Genomic DNA, 20,251 nt, shown 5'->3' with positions numbered 1-20,251 from the left:
AAAATAAAATCACTAGAGGAGACTGGTATGGGGTAATTTATAAATTGGGGATTATATGCCTTTAAATTACATCATTCACAATTTTTGCCTTGAGTTTTATTTCCACATTTGCTCACAGGATTTAATGTTTTCCTGAAATTTTCTCATTAAACTGTTAATTATCTTATTGTTTTTGGAAATATGTCAATTATCCAGGTTGACAGTTTATTCAATTACGTAAATAAAATTGTTAAATCATTAGGAAATAACCCATCTTAGTCCATGATTCTAAAGATAATTGACAGTCCAGCAGAGAAAGCAGCAATGTGTCATAGACACTAGATAATGTTGGGGAGGTCTGTGTAGCATTTGATCATCGATTTGTCTGACCAGAAAGTGTTTGGTGTCAAGTGCTCATTTCCCTAATGATTTGAAGCCTGTTACAGTTTCAAGTTCTGTTTAGAAAGCCATCTTATCAAATATAAAGTTCCTACATTAATGGAGGACAGCTTCAGCTTGATACCTTGTGGAATGAATTTAGTGCAATCCTCATTTCCATTTATAGCTGCTTTAATTCACTCGTGAATCATGGACATTGGTGGCAGGCCAGCAATTATTGCCTGTCCTTGGTTGCCTTTGTTGTTGCACTTCATTCAAATCTCTTGATTTGTCAAAAGAATAGATGTGCTTGCTGGCATCTTTCTTACACCTTACTGCATCCAGTGACCAAACCAGGCAATTGCATAATAGGTGGAAATTCTGGTCTAAAGTAAACCTGTCTCTTCTCTGCCTCAACCTCCCAAAGTACCTCCAGCATCCTAGTTATTTGTTCCTTGTGTTTAGTTGTCACCTATTTCTGCAGCCTCTCTTGAGCTCATTAGTTAGTTCCAAATAATTGGTAACCTTTTGTAAGTTCATACAAACCAGTACCATGTGGAACTGATCTCATTTTATTGAGGAATTTTACATTTGACAAGATGGAATTTATTTTGAACAAAGTATTTGAAAACCTAATGAGCTTCCATTTCTGCAGCATCCCAAGCTTGGACTCTGTTAGAGTCTGTTGCATTGCCAGCAAGTGCTGCCAAGCATTTCATGTTAATCTGTTCTTTGTGTCTGAAATATGACTTTTGGAGTAAGAAAAGCTGGGTACAATGTAGCCTTTTCAAACTGGTTATTGGGGTCAGTGGGATTGATGCATGATTGAGGGAAAATGTTAGTGTTTCTGAATGACTTTGTTAGGTTTGTATGGGGAAGATAATATTACAATGAAAAGTGTTAAATTGTTTGTTGTATGTGACTAAGATTTTCTATTAATTGTTTTATTAAAAGTAGAATTTTGAGTTGTTTGTTTTGGGTTAAGAAGATATATTGCCATTGTAAATGTGTTTAACGATCATTTTGTTCTGTTTTGTGATTGAATTTACCTTTTATTTTTTCAGAAATGAATTGAACCTGTTCTAATGCTGTTTCTAACATGCTTTCCCTGTCCCTCCTAGTCCCCACCGAAAGGTGCCACCATCCCCTACCGCCCAAAGCCCGCCTCTGCCCCCGTCATTTTTGCAGGTGGCCAGGTAAGAGCAGATCCCCTCTCGGCCTCCGCAGCCAACCTCAGCCTCTTACTGCAGCACCAGCCACTGCCTGTTAGTGCATTCAGGTTTCTCATCTTCACTTGCATGTTGTATCCTAATGGCCACTGAACCGTGTCAGAAACTGCTTAGAAGACTGTGTGCGTGTGTTTTTGTGTGAGCATGCACGTGCGCCTGTCTGTCTCTTCATGCTGCCACTGAGTTTATACACATGTATGTGTGACAATATTCTTGAGTAGCTTCAGAACATCCCAAACGTGCAGCTTGTCTCAGCAAAGTTATTGTCTCCATGTTGAATAACTTATCTCCTGCTTTTGAAATCAAAAACCTTTCAAGCCATTTAAAAATTCTTTCACTGTAATTCAATGCTGTTAAGCCACTGACTTGGACTTCATGATTTCTCAACACTTAACTGGATAGTAAATGAAATGGTCTATAGCCTGAGTTCCCAGCTAATTGAGTAAAAACTTTTACTGAGGTGTTTTAATTAAATATTCATCACGGTTTAAGAACCATAGAATTATCAAAGTGGGTCGCAGAACTTTGCAACTTAAAGGAAGTTTACGGAAATATACCTTTTGCAGTATGTCCGCAGTTGTCAGTCGTTTAGGGATCAGAGTGGTTTGTGGTGGCAAGTTCCCAGTGCTTTTACTTCCAACCATTTTATTGTACATGGTATCATTTGGAAGTTGGATGCCTTGCCATGGAATGAGAAGAGCTACTTTTGTTTTGAATCTATCCTTTGTCAACAGGGCTGCCTAACATTACAGATATAAAATTTATAAAAAGAAAAGCCCATTCAGACCAAATTGTCAGTTTTGCCATTTTGTTCTTCTTAAATAAATCACTGGCCTGTTATTGCAGAAAGGAAAATTGTGTCGTGTCCCAGAAAAGCATAGGTAGATGGAGAAGAGGTTTTTTTTAGATTTTAAGGAGAAAATAATTAGTTATGTTTACTCCAGGACTAAACTACAGGTGATTTGAAAAGTCATTTGTGTAAGAAGCAAGATTCACATTCCTACTCAAATACAGCAAATGTTTTCCATTTTAAAAAACATTTTCAATGCAATTATCCACTTGCAGCAAAAATAAAATATTTCTCCAACATGTAATGCAAAGATTTTGGGAAATGATAGCTAGGTACATGTTTAACAGGCAGGTGTTTTTACACGCAATGGGCTGACTATATTCAAATACTAACCTGGCAGAAACAATTGTAGCCAAATTGAAGATTGCTGTTCATGGTAACTTGTTTGTTTCAGACCTCTTCAATTAGGACTTTTTATTGGACTGACTACTTCAGAACATTTTCTGCTTTTATGGGTTTTTTTTGCACATAATTTCACAGTTGAATTTTCAAACTTGAATAGCTTGTTCTTTTAGTAATCTATTATGTGTTTTACGTTTTTAATAGCTAAAAGTGAATTCCATGCTTTTACATTAGTACACCTGAACTTCATAACCAGACTGCACTGACTTGAGAAAAGTTGGACAGGCGGTTTAGATTTCTGTCATTAACAGTTGATAAAGAATATAAAAGGTAGGAGGAATGACTAATTGAAATGGGTAGTGAGTTGCCAAATAGTGATTGATGAGAGAACATAATCAGTTTGCACTAGAACTGACCAACTGAATTGCAATAGCTTTTAATTAATTTCACTTGACAATGTGAAAGCCCTACTGTCTTTGCTAAGGTAGCAGTCAAAACAACTATTCAGAAGGTAAGTGCATGGTAATTAATATAATTGTTAATTATATAGAGGTAATTGGTGTTACATAGATACAATATTTGACTTTGTGAAATGTGTGCAAGTGAGGTAGGAAAAGCAATTGTGCTGCATCTTGGTGTAGACACTTTGACCTACATAATGTATGCTTTCCAAAAAAAAAGTGAAAACCTCCACCTGTTTTAGGAGCAGCTACACAAGCTGAAAATGCAGAATTTATAAGCAAATGCTTCCTGCACACACTTTCAATATTTTTCATGCTGGAGCCACTTACAGCTGTATAACAGTATTAGCCTGAGTAGCTTAACATGGTAATAAATGAATGAGTGCTTTTCAGTCCCGGGGATTTTTGTTTTTGCTCTACTGTTATTCACTGCAGGCTTTCCCAGCATTTGCTGGGTCATGCTTCAGTGCTGATATTTTATTGCCAAAGTATGGTGTTATAACCCAGGCTCTTGTTCTTGCAACAGTTTTCTTTGAAAGTTCTGCGGCACATGATAGTTGTTGTAGCAACTTTGCACTCGAGCTGTTGTTTCATCTCTGTTCACAAATGTTCTTTAAGATACAATTTTGATATTTGTCTTTGTTTTAATAATGTAACAATTGTGATTACAAGATTGCACCATTACGGCAAAACATTTGCTTTGAAAGTCCACACCTGGCCCTAGAATGTTCCTAAATATACAAAAAATGTAAATAAAGCAAATATATTCTGGAAATGGGCAAACTTTTTACAATACGTCTATGTCTCTGTTATCAAAGAAATAAGAAAATGCAACTTTAGCTTTGCAGAAAGTTGATATGAAAACTGAGGGCATCCTTTCTTTGGGTTAAATGGATGTTTGCAAGATGTGGCTCAGTAATTTTCAGTACTTATTATTTCCAGTTGAAAAAATAATCCATCCATTTGGCTAATGCCAAATACTTATCTGGCTAATGCATTTTAAGTAACAGCTCGGTCTGATAAGATATGTAGGTTTTAGCTCCCCAAGAAAATGTTGCTGTTTTCTAAATTAAAGTGGGTCCTGAATACTTAACTGTTTGCTCATGTTACTTCATCCTGTGCTTTGTCTTTTTCCAGCTCAATTTCTGTCAATAAATGTTTTTGCATGCTTTTCTCTTTTAAATTTATTGGATAAAACCTTTGCTGAGACAACATGTATTTCAGAGTAGACAATTTAGATGCAGGTCAGGTGCTTGCAGTGGTGCTAACTGTGTTATTTCTCAAATGTGGAACTTCTGAAGAAGTTTTTTCTTTTTCATTTCACTTTTACAGGCCTATACAATTCAGGGACAGTATGCCATTCCACACCCAGATGTGAGTTGTTTTCCCCCCTTTCTTCCCTAATTGTCAATTCAAATGAAAACAAAATGCATGATATGTATAATATTAATGAATACTAATAATGAACTGCTGTATTATGATTTCACTAGTAAAGTTGTCTATGTATTTGTGATTTCTAATAACTGTTTTTAACTGACCATTTTGTTATATCGTAGTAATGTTTTACAAGAGTATTTGATGGAAAATAAGTGTCACACTTTCTTGAGTAACTCCTGATACTTGCCTGTGGGGATAAATGTTTCTGAACAGTTGTATAGCTATTTTTCATTAAATGGAGCGAATGCCATTTAAACCTACATTACTATCTGTCAATAAGATAAATAGTAATATTGCTTCTGGCCCCATGAACTGAGAGTAGCATCTCCATTACTGAACACTGTTGTTCCTGGGAACAACAAAAAATACTGAAACCTGCGTAAAGTGAATGGTTGCATGAACTAAACTTTACTGTAAGGCTGTAATACTTTGATTATTTGACCTTTATCCCAGTCTGTGCTTTTATATGTCCACATTCTGGTCAATTACTCAGTACCAAAGAGGGAATGACATTCAAATGTCATGTCTTGGTGTTTACTTTCCAAGATAACCAATTGAAATTGCTCACAAGACATCCAATTTTTGTATTAAAATAAATCGGAATAGTGTAGACTTGCTAATGTGAATAGGTTGTTCAGTCCTTTCCCTCTGTTCAGTTAGATTATGGCTGATTTGGATTCTAAATCCACCCCACCCTCTTTTTACTTCTGTCCTGTCTCAGATTTAAAGGTGTCGATTGTGCTAGCATTTTGACAGTATTCCATTCTTCTACCATCTGTTGTATGAGCATTTTGAGTTGCCCTTCTGAATGGCTTTGCTCTGATTTTGTTATGCTGCCCATCTTGAGACTCCAGAACAAGTTTCTAGCTACCCCATAAATTCCTGACAAAATTGTATAACACTACATCAGATCACCAGGTGACATTTATCAGAGGTCATAGCTTAATTTTTATAATCTGTCCTCAAATCGAATGCTTGGTGACTTAATAGCATACTGGTGAACCTGAGCTGCTGTGCCCCCTAAACCAATATGCACTTTTATGATGTAGTGCCCAGAGCTGCTCATGGCATAGCAAATAAAAATCTAGCCAGAGCTTCAAAGTTTGTGCGAAGATTTGTAGCTCGGGTGCTCGTTGTTGTGGTTCTGTTCGCCGAGCTGGGAATTTGTCTTGCAAACGTTTCGTCCCCTGTCTAGGTGACATCCTCAGTGCTTGGGAGCCTCCTGTGAAGCACTTCTGTGCTGTTTCCTCCAGCATTTATAGTGGCCTGTCTCTGCCGCTTCCGGTTGTCAGTTCGAGCTGTCCGCTGTAGTGGCCGGTATATTGGGTCCAGGTCGATGTGTTTGTTGATAGTCTGTGGATGAGTGCCATTGGGTCGGCCCAGACCCAATATACCGGCCACTACAGCGGACAGCTGGAACTGACAACCGGAAGCGGCAGAGACAGGCCACTATAAATGCCGGAGGAAACAGCACAGAAGCGCTTCACAGGAGGCTCCCACGCACTGAGGATGTCACCTAGACGACAAATTCCCAGCTCGGCGAACAGAACCACAACATCTAGCCAGAACTTTATATAGTTATCATAAACTTCTCATTCTATTATAGGGCGCTTGTTATAATAGCTAATATTCCCTTTTTTCCAGAATCTGACTAGTCTTAGCAACCTAGATAAAGGGAACCTTCATCTCTCTACACTCCGAACTGTTCACTTACTCAGATTTATCTTGTTCGGTCCAAAGTGGATGGCTTTGCAGTTCCCTACAATTCCTGTTTAACTGTAGTTCCTTAAGTGCAACCTTGTTGAATTCTATCTGGAAGTCAATAGAGACTTCAATAAACATTCTTTTTTTTGTCTAACATTAGATATGTTTCTTGCCTTAGTTTCGTGAACTCCTTCACAAATCTGTTCATTCTCTCATCAGCTTGTGTGTTGCACAAGAGCTTTGCACAGTACCTGATGATGATGTAAGCTATGACTAACATGGATGCTATCACTAAGGAATTTTTTGACACTGCATTGCAAATAAAAACATCCCTAGAATTGTATATGTGATGCTGGGAACTTGGAGTCATAGTTATACAGTATGGAAGCACCCTTCAGTCCATCTTGCTTATACTGACCAGATATTCTAAATCAGTCTAGTCCCATTTCCTCCTAAATCCTTCCTATTCATATACCCATCCAGATGCCTTTTAAATGTAATTAGATTAGATTTCCTACAGTGTGGAAACAGGCCCTTCAGCCCAACAAATCCACACCAACCCTCCGAAGAGTAACCCACCGAGTCCTATTTCCCTCCGACTAATGTCAGTAACACTATGAATAATTTAGTATGGCCAATTCATCTAGCCTGCACATCTTTTGGACAGTGGGAGGAAACCAGAGCACCTGGAGGAAACCCATGCAGATACTGGGAGAATGCGCAAACTCCACAAAGACAGTCGCCCAAGGCTGGAATCGAACCTGGGACCCTGGTGCTGTGAGACAGCAGTGTTTACCACTGAGCCACCATGTTGTCTGTACCAGCCTCCACTTCCTCTGGAACCTTGTTGCATGCATACATACACCACCCTCTGCATATAAAAGGTGCCCCTGGGGAAAAAGCCCTTGGCAATTCATCCTATCTGTGCCTCTCTTGATTTAATAAACCCTTATCATGTCATCCTTCAGCGACCAACACTACAGGGGGAAAAAGCCCCAACCTATTTAGCCTCTCCCTATAGCTCAAACCCTCTAAACCTGGCAATGTCCTTGTAAATATAATCTGTACCCTTTCAAGTTTGACAACATATTTCCTATAGTAGGGAGGCCAGAATTGTATGCAGTATTTTAAAAGTGACCTAACCAATGTCCTGGATAGCTGCAATCTGACATCCTAACTCCTAGACTCGATGTACTGATCAATGAAAGCAAGTGTGCTAAATGCCACCTTCACAACGCTGTCTACCTGCAAGTCCATTTTCAAGGAACTAAATATCTGCATCCCAATTTTGTTCAGCAACACTCTCCAGAGCCCTACCATTAACTGTACAAGTCCTGACCTGATTTATACTTATCAAAATGCAACACCTCACATTTTTCTAAATTAAACTTCATCTGCCGCAGCTTGACCCATTGGCTCATCTGACAAAGGTCCTATTGTGCTCTGAGAATTTCCTTTATTGTCCCCATACCACCAATTTGTGTCCTCTTCAAACTTACTAATGATACCTCATGTTAACATCCAAATCATTTATATAATAACAAAAAGCAGTGCTCCCAGCACCGATCCTTGCGGCACACCACTAGTCACATACCTCCAATCCAAAAAACAGCCTTCCACCAGCCCCTCTTCTATCTTCGAGCCGTTTTTGTATCCACTTGGCTAGTTCCTCCTAGATTCCATATGGTTTGCCTTGCTAACCAGTCTACCATGTGGAACCTTGGCAAGCGCCTTACTGAAGTCCACATAGACAGTGTCTACTGCTCTAACTTCAGTCATCATTGTCTCTTCAGAAATTCGAGCAAGCTGGTGAGACACTATTTTCCACATACAAAGCTATGTTGACGCTCTCTCTAATCAGTTCTTGCCTTTCCAAATGCATGTAAATCCTGTCCTTCAGGATCCCCCCCAGCAACTTACCCACCACTAGAGTCAGTCTCGTCGATCTGTAGTTCCTGGGCTTTTCCTTGCCACGTTGTTTAAACAATGGCATCACATTAGATAACCTCCAGTCTTCCAGCACCTCACCTGTGGCTATCAGTCATGCAAACAGCTCAGCAAGGGGCCCAGCAATCACTTTCCTAGGTTCCCAGAAAGTTCTGTGATAAACCTGATCAGGTCCTAGGAATTTATCCACCATTTTAAGACATCCAGCAGCATCTCTTTTGTAATATGGGCACTTTTCAAGATGTTGCTATTTATATCACCAAATTCTCTAGCTTCTACAGTTTTCGATGTAAGTACTGATGAAAGATAGTTGTTTAGTATCTCATCCACTTCTGGTGGTTCCACATGCCGAAGGACTTGTTGATCTTTCAGGGATCCTAATCTCTTCCTCATACTCTTTGTCCCTTTTTAATGTATTTGTAGAATCTCTCTGGATTCTCTTTAACCTTATTTGCCAAAGCCATCTCATGTCCCCTTTTTGCTCTCCTGATATCCCTCTTGAGTATAGTCGTACATCTCTAGGCATTCACTCGATACCAGCTGTCTATACCTGACAAATGCCCTTCACATGAACAGGAACATGCTGTCTCTGAGCACTCAAATCTTCCCACTTTCCATTCGTCCCTTTCCTTGCAAATAGCCTCTCCCAATCAGCTTTTGAAAATTCTTGCCTAATACCGTCCAAATCTGCCTGCCTTCAATTTAAAGTTAACTTTTAGATTAGGTCTTTTCCATAACTATGTGAAAATTAATAGAATTATGAACACTGACCCCAAATTGCTCCCCTACTTGTGCCTATTAGTTGATGCTATCAGTGAAATTGTTTGTCCCATCTAACTTGCTAACTTAAAAATACTTCAAGCAAAAAGGTAGCATTTGGCCTGAGGGGGTTTACTATATTTTAGTAAAATTTGCTTCTCTTAGCCACACACACACACACCGCACATTTATTTTAAACACAGCTGGTTAAACATGAGTAGAACCTGAAATTCTACAAAGGCTTTGAAATTTATGCATATGAAACTAGCCTGAAAAGTCATGGTCAAATTGTATTTCAAATTGCTTCCTAGTAATGTTGAAATATGGCCTGTAATCCTTTGCTGTACCCAGACCCCACCCCTAGATTCCTTCCCATCCCCATATTAAATGTCTTCAACAGGATAAGACATCATGAGCAACATTTAAAACATTGGATCCTCTTGTTATAACATGTTGTAAGCATCTCAAATCTAATAGAAATATTGTATCACCTTGATTTAAGAGTGATGGCATTGGGGCCCACACAGCCAGCTCTGCAAGTTCAGTTAAGTTTCAGTATCTGTTCTATTCCTTTCTCTTTGTAACAAGAATGAGAGTTACTTTCCTAACTGCGCTGTTGTGCTTGGTAATCAGTGGTATTAAACTTCTGATCATGCATTTAGGCCCTGAAATTTTACCACATCATGGTAAAATAAGCAACATGTCCATTTTGAATGGTTAAAGTGCTTCTTCTGTTGTGGCTTTGAGTCGCAGTGCTACCTAAAACTCCAGTCCTACAGCTACCCTTCTGATGAATTCCTTTGTCAGCGATATTGGATGCTCTAATCTTGCGGCACCAACATGAGGTCCTTCAATTCTCAGTCAGACAGCAAGGCAGGATGTCTCATGGTATGGGAGCATCGCAACTCTGACACTGGCCATCTTGCTCCACAGGATGCATGCCTCCTGTCGGCTGAGTATAAAGCGACACTGGCGTCGACAATGTGGAGAAGTCCGCAGCTTACTCACCCATCCTCCCAGCTGAAGGAACCTGCATGGAGACCAGAGTCCTTGAGAGGAAAAATCGAATTAAAAAACTGTAACGAAGAATCAGGAACCTGGGGTATGTTTGAGTCCCAACTGAGGCTGATTCTCCTGTCTCTTGTCATGCAGGTATCGGTAGCTCTCAGATAAGGCACCAGATGAAACCTGGCTTGCTGACCTCCACTTTCAGAAAGACCTCAGCAACTTTCTGGCTGGCTCACAGAGCTGAGGGTGAGCCTTCACTTCCTCTTGTCTGCCAGGAGAAATTCCCATTTACTTGTACCAGTCTTCCCAATCAGATCCTTTGATATGGAGAGACATTAAGAAAGGGTGGGACCCAGAAAGTTTGCAATTTTAAAAAATATCTTATTTTCCATCAAATTAAATGTTTGCCATGTTGCTGCATGGTTCATTGTTTACTGCCTTTTTTTTTGTTTCTAAAAGTAGTGTTTGTGTTTATTGTACAGTAATCAGTTAGTTCTAATTTCCCCTCCTACCCCCAGCAGTTGACCAAGCTTCATCAGTTGGCTATGCAGCATACCCCCTTTACTCCCCTTGGGCAGACCACCCCTGGTTTCCCTGGTACGTACCCACAGTGCCCTATTCAGCTCCTTTTCTTGGCACCTCTGTTTTCTCTACTCTCTTTTCTCTTTCTCTCATAGTTTTTAAAATAAATTGGAATTGATGTATATTCAGTGCTTCAAGGTTTAAGTTTCTTAACTCATTGAACTTGTAATTTAAGTTAAATTAATTTCTCATTTTCTATCTGTAACTTTATGAAAGAATGTGAATGTATAGTTTTTGTGGATCAGTTTCTCATAATGCCTAAGTTAAATTATCAATCTAAAGTTATCTTTGCTACTTCTAGCCTCAAGGTGCAGGATTATTGATTTTACCGTTCCATGTATGTAAAATTGCACCAAATAGCAGGATATTTATTTTTATTGATAAAATTTAAAAGATCAGAAAGTTTGCCTTCATTTGGTAAATGGTTTAAACTCTTAATTTATAAACAAACATAAATTTCCGATTCTGAGGCTAATTTGCAGCTTGTAGAAAGACAGCTGCACGCATTTCTAATGATTTTCACAAATTCTACATGTCTCACTTATGAATGCAGTCTGTCAAGTGCGAAAGAGTAGTCAAATAAAAGCAACTGATTGCGTGTCTCATATTTAGCTGGGTATTTGGTTTGCAAAGGTTTTGCAGTAAAGACAAGTAGCTGATTGTGCTTTGATCGCCAGAATCTTTGCTCAGCATAGATGTTTTCCATATTGAGAATTTCCAGTAAATATAATACCTTAAAACTATCAATTTTACAAGTATAGCGGTTGGGAGGTAGGTCATCTTGCAGCTGTACAGGACATTGGGTGGACCACTTTTGGAATATTGTGCCCAATTCTGGCCGCCTCCTTACAGGAAGGATGTTGTGAAACAGTTCGGAAAAGATTTACAAGAATGTTGCCAGGGTTGGAAGGTTTGAACTATATGGAGAACCTGGATAGGCTGGGACTGTTTTGACTGGAGCATCAGAGGCTTGAGGGGTGTCCTTAGATGTTTATAAAATCATGAGGAGCATCGATAAGGTAAATACCCACAGTATTTTTACTGGGTGGGTGAGTCCAGAGCTCGAGGACATAGGTTTAGGGTGAGAGGGGAAAGATTTAAAAGACCTGAGGGGCAACTTTTTCACGCAGAGGGTGGTACATGTATGGAATGAGTTGCCAGAGGAAGTGGTGGAGGCTAGTACAATTACAGCATTTAAAAGACATATGAATAGGAAGGGTTTAGAGGGATATGGGCCAAATGCTGGCAAATGGGACTAGATTAATTTAGGATATCGGGTTGGCCAGTTGGACTGAAGGGTCTCTCCCTGTGCCGGCCATCTATGTGACTCTAAGTGGTAAAATACACTATCATAATGAAAACAGTCACACAGGAGGTGATTAGTAATTCATTTACGGGATTTGCATGTCACTGACATGGCCAGATGTCCGTGCTCATGCCTAGTTGCCCTTCAGTATAGTGAGCAATCTTTTTGACCCAGTGCACCTGTGCCTATTGTTAAAGAGCTATCATCTTAGCCTCATTGGGCTGGACTTTCCTCATTCTCTTGTAAATATTTCAATGTCAAATATTTATCTGCATCCTTTTTAAAAGGGTGTTATGATTTTTGTAATATTATAACTCTGCAGTAACTGAGTCTAATCTCCAAACTTCAGCAAAGACCCATTGAGACCACTGTAAATTATAATTTACATAGAATAAGCTAATGGCTAGATGACATGACACAGTCAGAAGCCAGATAAGTACTGACTTTATATTTGGCTTTATAGCTTGGATAATTAGTCCTTTTTCATTATGGTCATTCACATTAAATTTTGCCTGTCACCTTCTTAACTACCTTATCTGTTGTGTATTTGGGAATCTACAGGAATCAAAGTCAAAAATGGTGCAACTTGAATTTCCCATGTTTTAATTAATTCAGATGTGCAGGGAAATGATTTGACAAGTTGGCTTTCTCCTATCATGCTTTGTGCTCCTCCAAGAGTCATCTTCCACAAGGAGGTCTTCATTCTCATAAATCAAAACTTGTCCATTTTCAACATTATATATTAAAAGTACCAGATCTAAGACGAGCAATTTACTTTTCTTTATTGGAAGTAGGAGAGGATTTTCAATGTAAACAAATACTTCAATCCAATTGCCAGTTGCTTTTTGAGAAACCCAAAGCAAGTCCTATTGGGCAGTAAAGCTTTATTCAATCGTGCATATTAAATAGATCTCGAGAGCAAAATATTGTTTTATTTTAAGTCCAGCTTAAAGTATCGCATTTGAACATGTTCCCAAATTGAGGTCAGGTGGGTAGAAGCACCATTGGAGTTCAGCGTATGAGTTCAACAGACTGAACTATATGATCCAAATTTTAAAAGAAACCATTTATGTCAACAGTATTAGTTTTGAGACAACTGTTTTTATTTTAACTTGGAGAAACTCAGCAAACACAGTTGATCAATCTGCTTTAAAGCTAACGTTTAAGCTCCAGGTAACTGCTCTATATATTATTTCATTGGAGACCTGATCCAAATGGATTTTGGAAAATCTAACAAACAGTAGCCAGAGTTTCCATTACAAGTAAAACCCAGCAACTGACCTCCCTCCAGTTTTACTTGTAGATCTGATTTTATAATTAGATGGATCTGCTTCTGTCACAGGAGGCACTAAGCAATTCATTAGTTACTAATGTGCTGGATGGCACATAGGACTTGTGGACCCCTGTATCTACTGCTGTGTAATTAAATTGATGCCTGTGGAAGCGTAATGAAGCTTTGCTTCTGTCTCGGCAATTCTTGACATAACTACTTTTTTTTAAAAAACTTCAACTTTTTGCTGGACCTTTTGAAAGAAGCAATTCTGATGTAGGTGCCTTTGCATCAACCAAGGATCTGCATTGGAAGTGGTCATGAAATTTTTCATGTGCCAGTCTGCCCCTGTACTAGCCACTCAAACCTCTTTCAAAATGTAAGTATGATAAATTGGCCATCTTAACAAATTTTCTGTTCATGCCCTTTCTTCTTATCTTTAAATCCAATAAACAATCGTGTCCACTGCAGTGCTATGTACTTTTGTGAAGATCATGAGAATGAGGGTCTGATTTGTATATATAGCAAGAGAAACTGGTCAGTGATCAACTTGACAGTGAGAGATCTGGGACAAATCTGCCTTTGTGGCACTGAACCTCTCATTCATGTGCAAGGAGAGGGGATTGCGTTGTTTGTTTCATGCATGTAGTCCATTGCTAATAACTTATTCTCACATTTACTTAGGTTTGGATGCCAATCCCCCGGCCAGTACTCATGAACTCACCATTCCCAATGATGTAAGTTATTTCCTTTGGGTAAAGGCACTATTTTGGAAATCCTGATTGTAAAACTTGTGTCTTGATTCCAGTCCCCAAGATCATGACTTATTCCTATTTCCTCCCTTTCGAAATGCAATATCCCAAACCTACTCAATCTGTAAGTGACCAACAGAAGGGTTCTGCAAACTCAGCTCACTTCTAAGAGACTTGGAGAAAAAGCAAAAGTAAATTATATTAATTGCTAAGGAATCAAATAATTTAATGTTAAATATCCACGTTCCAATAATTTTAAACCTGAAATGTTTGCTGATCTTTCTCCATTAAAGTAGATTCTGCCTTTCTATTATTCTGCTCAAGCATCAGGAAGATAAATTGAACTTATTGCATAAATGGCATGTTAGCTCTGTAGGCTGCAGTTCCCCATTTGAGGTGATGTAATGCAATTTTTGAGCAGTGAAGGTTAAGTAAATTAGAAAAGTTGATCCAAATAGTGTAAAATTTTGCCTTTTTTTAAACTTTCATGCAAAATGGGGTCTCGCTGGCTAAGCATGCATTATAACTGTTTACTTACTACCTCTTCAATCTCTTTCTCTCTCATTTTCTTAACTACCTTGTCCTTGTATATCTTTGTTCATGTGATCACAAGTTCCATATCTGCATCACGCTCTCGAAGCTTCTTGTAAGTTATGTTTATGATAACTTACACCATGGAAAATATTTTTTCCAAGCTACAGATTAATAAGTGCCTGTGAACTGCTGATTTGCTCATTTATATTTGTACATCAAAAATGAAAAATTTTACAAAGTTTTTTTATGTTTTGATGTTTCAAAACACTTCGTAACAATAAGTCGATAATATAACTCTTGGCTAGCTGTGTTGAGAAATTTGGTCAAACAATGCAGTATTATTTCTTTATTGCTTCCAATATATTTGACTGGTTAGGATTGCCATTGGATAACTTTTCACCTAAATGTCCACATCAGTAAGTGCCTTAAATCGCATGTGCTTTTAGTGTGGAAATCCTCGTCCTTTCCCATTATCTTGGTTTAAGTAATCTGATGTTTTCATCACTTTTCCAAAGTTTGGTCTTATGAGCAAGCAAACTAAATTTAATTAGGAATGACTATTGCACATGTGAAAGTTAATTTTCAGTAAAAACTTAGTGTTGAGTGTAGGACTCAGTTTAAAGAAGAACTGGACCTTTTCCAAGTATATGTGGGACTAGCCAGCAAGGAAGAAGCAAATGGCCACTAGCAATCCTTAAATATAAGCAATAAAATAAGTATTCGACTGAAATGCTTCTGCTTCTATCTTCTCATTCTCACAGCTTTGGTCTACATTCATTGTTGCACACTTTACCAGTTAATTGTTTCATTTAGTTTTTTTGCAAATTTCTTTCCAGCTAATAGGATGTATAATCGGCAGACAAGGCAGCAAAATCAATGAGATCAGACAAATGTCTGGGGCTCAGATTAAAATAGCTAATGCAGCCGAAGGCTCAACGGAACGCCAGATTACTATTACTGGATCCCCTGCCAACATAAGCCTTGCACAGTACCTCATTAATGCAAGGTAAGAGAATTCCACCTAGCATTGGGGGTGGGAAGGAGATGTGGACAGATAGAGGTTATCAATTCAGATTATTATGGAGCTTCATTAGCACCAGAGCAAAAACAGTGCAATTGCAAAAGCAAATATTGCTCCAAACTCAATGAGTAAAATCTGTATAATTGCTAATAGTTATAAATTCAGATAATGTTTATAGTTGTGCAGAATTTTTAGGACTCTTTCTGAAAGGACAGATTTTTTTTCTTCTTTCTAACATGCTCCTCAACTTCAGTATGTAGCTGTGATGTGCTATCTTAAAACTGTTTGCTGTCTTTCCAGTCTTATAATGATATGTCGGTGAAATACAATTGGAAGCCACAGGGAAGAAAGATGTAATGAAGTAGCAATGAATTAGATTCAAGTATTGTCTGATATTGCTGTACCCACTTGATGGTGCTATAACAGCGATTATCACAGTTCAGACATTGATTTCATTGTGAAAAGGTAGAACAGGAAATACTATCTACTTAGTAATTTGTACAGGTGAAATTGAAGACATTATCTATAATTTATAAACTTAATTCTGTTTAATCTGGACTTTATACAAATGTGATGCTGTAAGGGCAAGCAATTTTGTACCCACGTTCACTCCAGTTTACAACACCAGATAGTTGTTTGCAAATTTTTAGCATTCGGAATGCAAAATTTTTCAAGTACTTTGTACACATCCAGCTTAAAACCAAAGTGCCATTTTCGCATATTTTGTTAACCTGATGGTATTGTAAATTCCCTATCTTTATGGCAGTACAAATTAATTTAGGATTCATGTGGTTGATGGAAGAGAAAATTGGTGCATTAAGCACGACCTATCGGAGTCAAATCACCTGCCATGAAGTTAATTTGTCTGCTCAACTCTCCTAAACAATCTCAGTTGTTCCTTGATGTCAGAAACACATTTTACTTTTGCTGATCTACTGTGGTAGAATTGAATAAATCAGGACCTAACAATGACTGTTTACCTATAAATGAATTAATTGTAGCTTTGTACTGTGCTGTCATCACTGCAGATTTTCATTAAGCATGTACTGTCACTTTACAGTTTTAAAAAAATGAGGGGAAAAATTGGCAAGATTTAATCAATGCAATGTTTTAGTGAAACCAGTGAATGTAGCAGCATAAATAGAAACTTAGACAAGAGAATAGTAATTGATGCATTTTTTTCCAATGTATATCAGTAATATCCTTAGTGCCATTGTCAGGAATATAGCTCTAGATTTGGATATGGGGACATAGTTTCAAATTTGTACAAAATATGAAAATTGGGAGTACAATGAAAGGGATGTGTGACTTGCAAGGGAACATAATGAGATTAGGTCAGGCAAATATGTCTGATGTCTAGTGAGAAATGAGCATATTCATACTGAGGGAGAGTTAAGGAGAGGATTTTTACTAAACCTCAAGTTTTTAAAAGGGTGTATATGCAAATTGGAAGTGCTGCAATCTTTATTTTTATAAATAGGGCCATGGTGCAAACACTAGTGCTTTGCTAAACTTGCACTAATATTGGTTCAGTTGCAGTTAGAATGCTGAACAACTGATTTCAGGTTGGAGATGGAAAAGTGTTCAATAAGGCAATATAAATAACGTTTCAATTATAAGACACGAGATCTGATAGTATTGAAAATTTTGAAGTGATCAGGGAAACATTGCTTCATCATAAAGATGAACACCAACAAAACTGCTATGTTTCCAAAGGGTCATTATAGCACAGGGTAGCCTATTATAAACAGATGCAAGAGCTCTCCTCCGTACCCCTGGACTGGGAAGCCTAGGTTCAGGTACCACCTGTTCGAGTTGTGTAATAATATCTTTGAGTAGTTTAATTAGAAAATGAAGTAAAACAAGTGGACAAGTACTTGCTGGAAGCTAGGTGTGTTGCAAGCTGCAAACGACATTGCAGAATTTGCATTTGAATCGTGGATGAACTAGTGAGCAAATCAGTGTCTGGCATTTGCACGTGAGCCATGTCACTTTGCCAAGCCCATAGGAACTGATCTGGAACAATTCCCCAGAGTAAATCATAAATAAAGTAATGTCTCTAATTTTGACGTGCTGATCTGCTTAGGTTCCTTGTGCATTGGTGTCTTCAGAATCTGTTATTACTCACTGTTTAGCTCGTTCACTTTCAAGCATTAAAGCAATATTTAAAACATCATTTGGGTTTTATGCTCCATGTGCCTGTGTCTCAATTTTCAAATGATCAGCATTGAAGACAGCTTTTGCTTTTTTCATTATGTTGTTAAAGTTCTAAGGGATAATGAGTAGAGACTGACTTAGGAAAATAGAATCCTGAATAGAATCCTAAATTATAAAATCATAAGAAGTGGCCAGCTTTAGAGAATTGGTGGTGAGGGATTGATTAATTCCGCCCTCAGCCAAGCATGATACCTGTACCTGAATCAGAAGGGAAGGAAAGCACTTTTTTTTCTAAGATTAAAAACTGAGTACTTAATTTTAACTTTTCAGAAGCTCCACACACTCCAGTATCCTCAACGAACATACATGATAAATGTCATTTGCTGGGCCTACTTAAGGGTTATTTTTGCTAATGCCCACTAGCTCACTTGTTTGCCATTCCCAAAGATTGAGCAAAAGAGTAAGTATTTCAATCTGCAGGCATTGTTGTCTGATGGCTTGATGAGAAAAGTAAATATAGCACAGGTACTCAAGTAAACAAGTTAAGTTGACCGTACTTCACTGACCACTGTTAGCTACATGAGGATGTTCACTAAATAGAAAATTATAGTCTGGGCAGTTTGCTAAAAGGTGCTGGATCTGACCACATTCCCAAATCCGATCAGTTTTACAAGAAATCAATTGACAAAATTATTGTAGCTTGAGAGTTTCAGGAAATGAATGTTGTGATTTTAAGCACAATATACACTTTGTTTCATTTGGAATTTGCCGCAAGAGTAAAATAGATTTGTGAATGTTGGCTAAATATACAAAGAAATTAATAAAAGGATAGGCTGCTTAGTTGAAATTAAGTGAGGTAAGAGGGAGGCTGTGTGAAACAAAAACACTGGCATAGATCTGTCATGCTGAATTTGCTTGTCTCTGATAATTAAAGATCGCTCAGAACTTTTATTGATCAAATTGTTTTTTTTTTGTTTCTCCCTCTCCCAGGCTAACATCTGAAGTCTCTGGAATGGGCACACTTTAATTGTTTCCTCATCTCCTTCTGCTGTTTGTGTCATGTTACCCACCTACATAAACCACAAGTAACCTGCTATCGCACCCTGTTTGTAAAATTTGTATATTACAGTCTTGCCTCATAGACAGTACTTAGAATGTTAAATTTTAAGGAATTATTCTGAACTACTTTTCTAATTCCAATCCTTTATGGCTAGACCCTTCTTTCCCATTGCTTCGTGCTTTAATGTAGGTTTTCGGTTCCACATTTAAATTAACGATTGCTTGCAAAAAATGTATTTGCAGACTATTTCCTCTGTATACTTTTTAGTTCAGTAATTACTGGTAACATGATTGCAAACTCTTTTTATAAAAAAAACCTTGATGTAATCCAATTATTTGTAGTTGTTCTATTTGGTTATAATAAAGGAAGGCACATGTCCTGCTATGTGCTGAAATACAACCTATCACTAAACCGGTTTCATCTGTCTTCTGTGCTACCACATGCCATAACAAGGTGAATTTAATTGAATTGCAGATTTTCATTGGGGAAATCAATATTTTTAAGGGACAATACAAAATAGCATGATTTATTGATTCACGAGCTAAGCCAGGAGTGTGCAGAAAAGGCAGGAGGGTCAAGGAGTGACGTTCAGCACTATTTGTGGGCGGCACGGTGGCACAGTGGTTAGCACTGCTGCCTCACAGCACTTGAGACCCGGGTTCAATTCCTGCCTCTGGCGACTGTCTGTGTGGAGTTTGCAAATTCTCCCCGTGTCTGCGTGGGTTCCCACCAGGTGCTCCGGTTTCCTCCCACAGTCCAAAGATGTGCAGGTCAGGTGAATTGGCCATGATAAATTGCCCGTAGTGTTAGGTAAGGGGTAAATGTAGGGGAATGGGTGGGTTGCGCTTCGGCAGGTCGGTGTGGACTTGTTGGGCCAAAGGGCCTGTTTCCACACTGTAATGTAATCTAATCTAATCTTTACTTAGACGTACGCCAATGTCCAGAAATACTTGTGACACCTCTGGTAGTGAAGCAGTTCATACTCAAAATGCAACAAGGTCTGGACAATATCCAGACTTGGACTGACAAGTGGTAACTAACATTCATGACACAAATGTTAGGCAATAACAGATGGTCTGACCACCGCCCGTGACATTCATTGGTGTTACCATTACTGAATTCCCCACTTCCAACATCGTTGGTATTACCATTGACCAGAAACTCCACTGGATTTGCAACGTATGTGCAGTAGCTAGAAGAGCAGGTCAGAGGCTAAAAATACTACGGTGAGTAACTCTCCTCCTGAATTCCCAAAGCCTGTTCACCATCTACAAGGCACAAGTCAAGAGTATGGTAGAATCCTCTTCACTTGTCTGGATGGGTGTGCCCCCTACAACACTTGAGCTTGACATATCGAAGACAGGGCAGCTGACTTGAATGGCTGCACTTCCACAAGATTCCACTCCCTCCACTGACTGTGTGCGCTATCTGCAAAATGCAATGCAGAAGTTCACTAAAGATTCTTAATCCCTTCC

General features: G+C 38.5%; 1 protein-coding gene across 24 annotated transcripts in view; it reads left to right on the top strand.

The window, feature by feature from the left end:
- LOC140481873 (poly(rC)-binding protein 3) overlaps nucleotides 1-19,187 on the top strand; it is a 145,518-nt gene extending 126,331 nt beyond the window's left edge. For 11 of the 24 annotated variants that reach the window (XM_072578472.1, XM_072578471.1, XM_072578469.1 and 8 more), the window contains 6 exons: nucleotides 1,479-1,622; nucleotides 4,572-4,613; nucleotides 10,020-10,188; nucleotides 13,937-13,989; nucleotides 15,375-15,544; nucleotides 18,707-19,187. In XM_072578472.1, the coding sequence (XP_072434573.1) occupies nucleotides 1,479-1,622; nucleotides 4,572-4,613; nucleotides 10,020-10,188; nucleotides 13,937-13,989; nucleotides 15,375-15,544; nucleotides 18,707-18,743 (615 nt within the window). In that variant the 3' untranslated portion in view covers nucleotides 18,744-19,187. Of the gene's footprint in view, nucleotides 1-1,478; nucleotides 1,623-4,571; nucleotides 4,614-10,019; nucleotides 10,189-10,612; nucleotides 10,692-13,936; nucleotides 13,990-15,374; nucleotides 15,549-18,706 lie in introns of those variants that run through there. The other 13 variants (XM_072578474.1, XM_072578475.1, XM_072578477.1 and 10 more) reach the window with 7 other exon arrangements.
- The last annotated feature ends 1,064 nt before the right edge of the window (nucleotides 19,188-20,251 follow it).

The sequence above is a fragment of the Chiloscyllium punctatum genome, chromosome 10 (genome assembly GCF_047496795.1).
Source record: "Chiloscyllium punctatum isolate Juve2018m chromosome 10, sChiPun1.3, whole genome shotgun sequence".
Classification (NCBI taxonomy): domain Eukaryota; kingdom Metazoa; phylum Chordata; class Chondrichthyes; order Orectolobiformes; family Hemiscylliidae; genus Chiloscyllium; species Chiloscyllium punctatum.
This window is presented reverse-complemented; position numbering and strand designations above follow the sequence as displayed.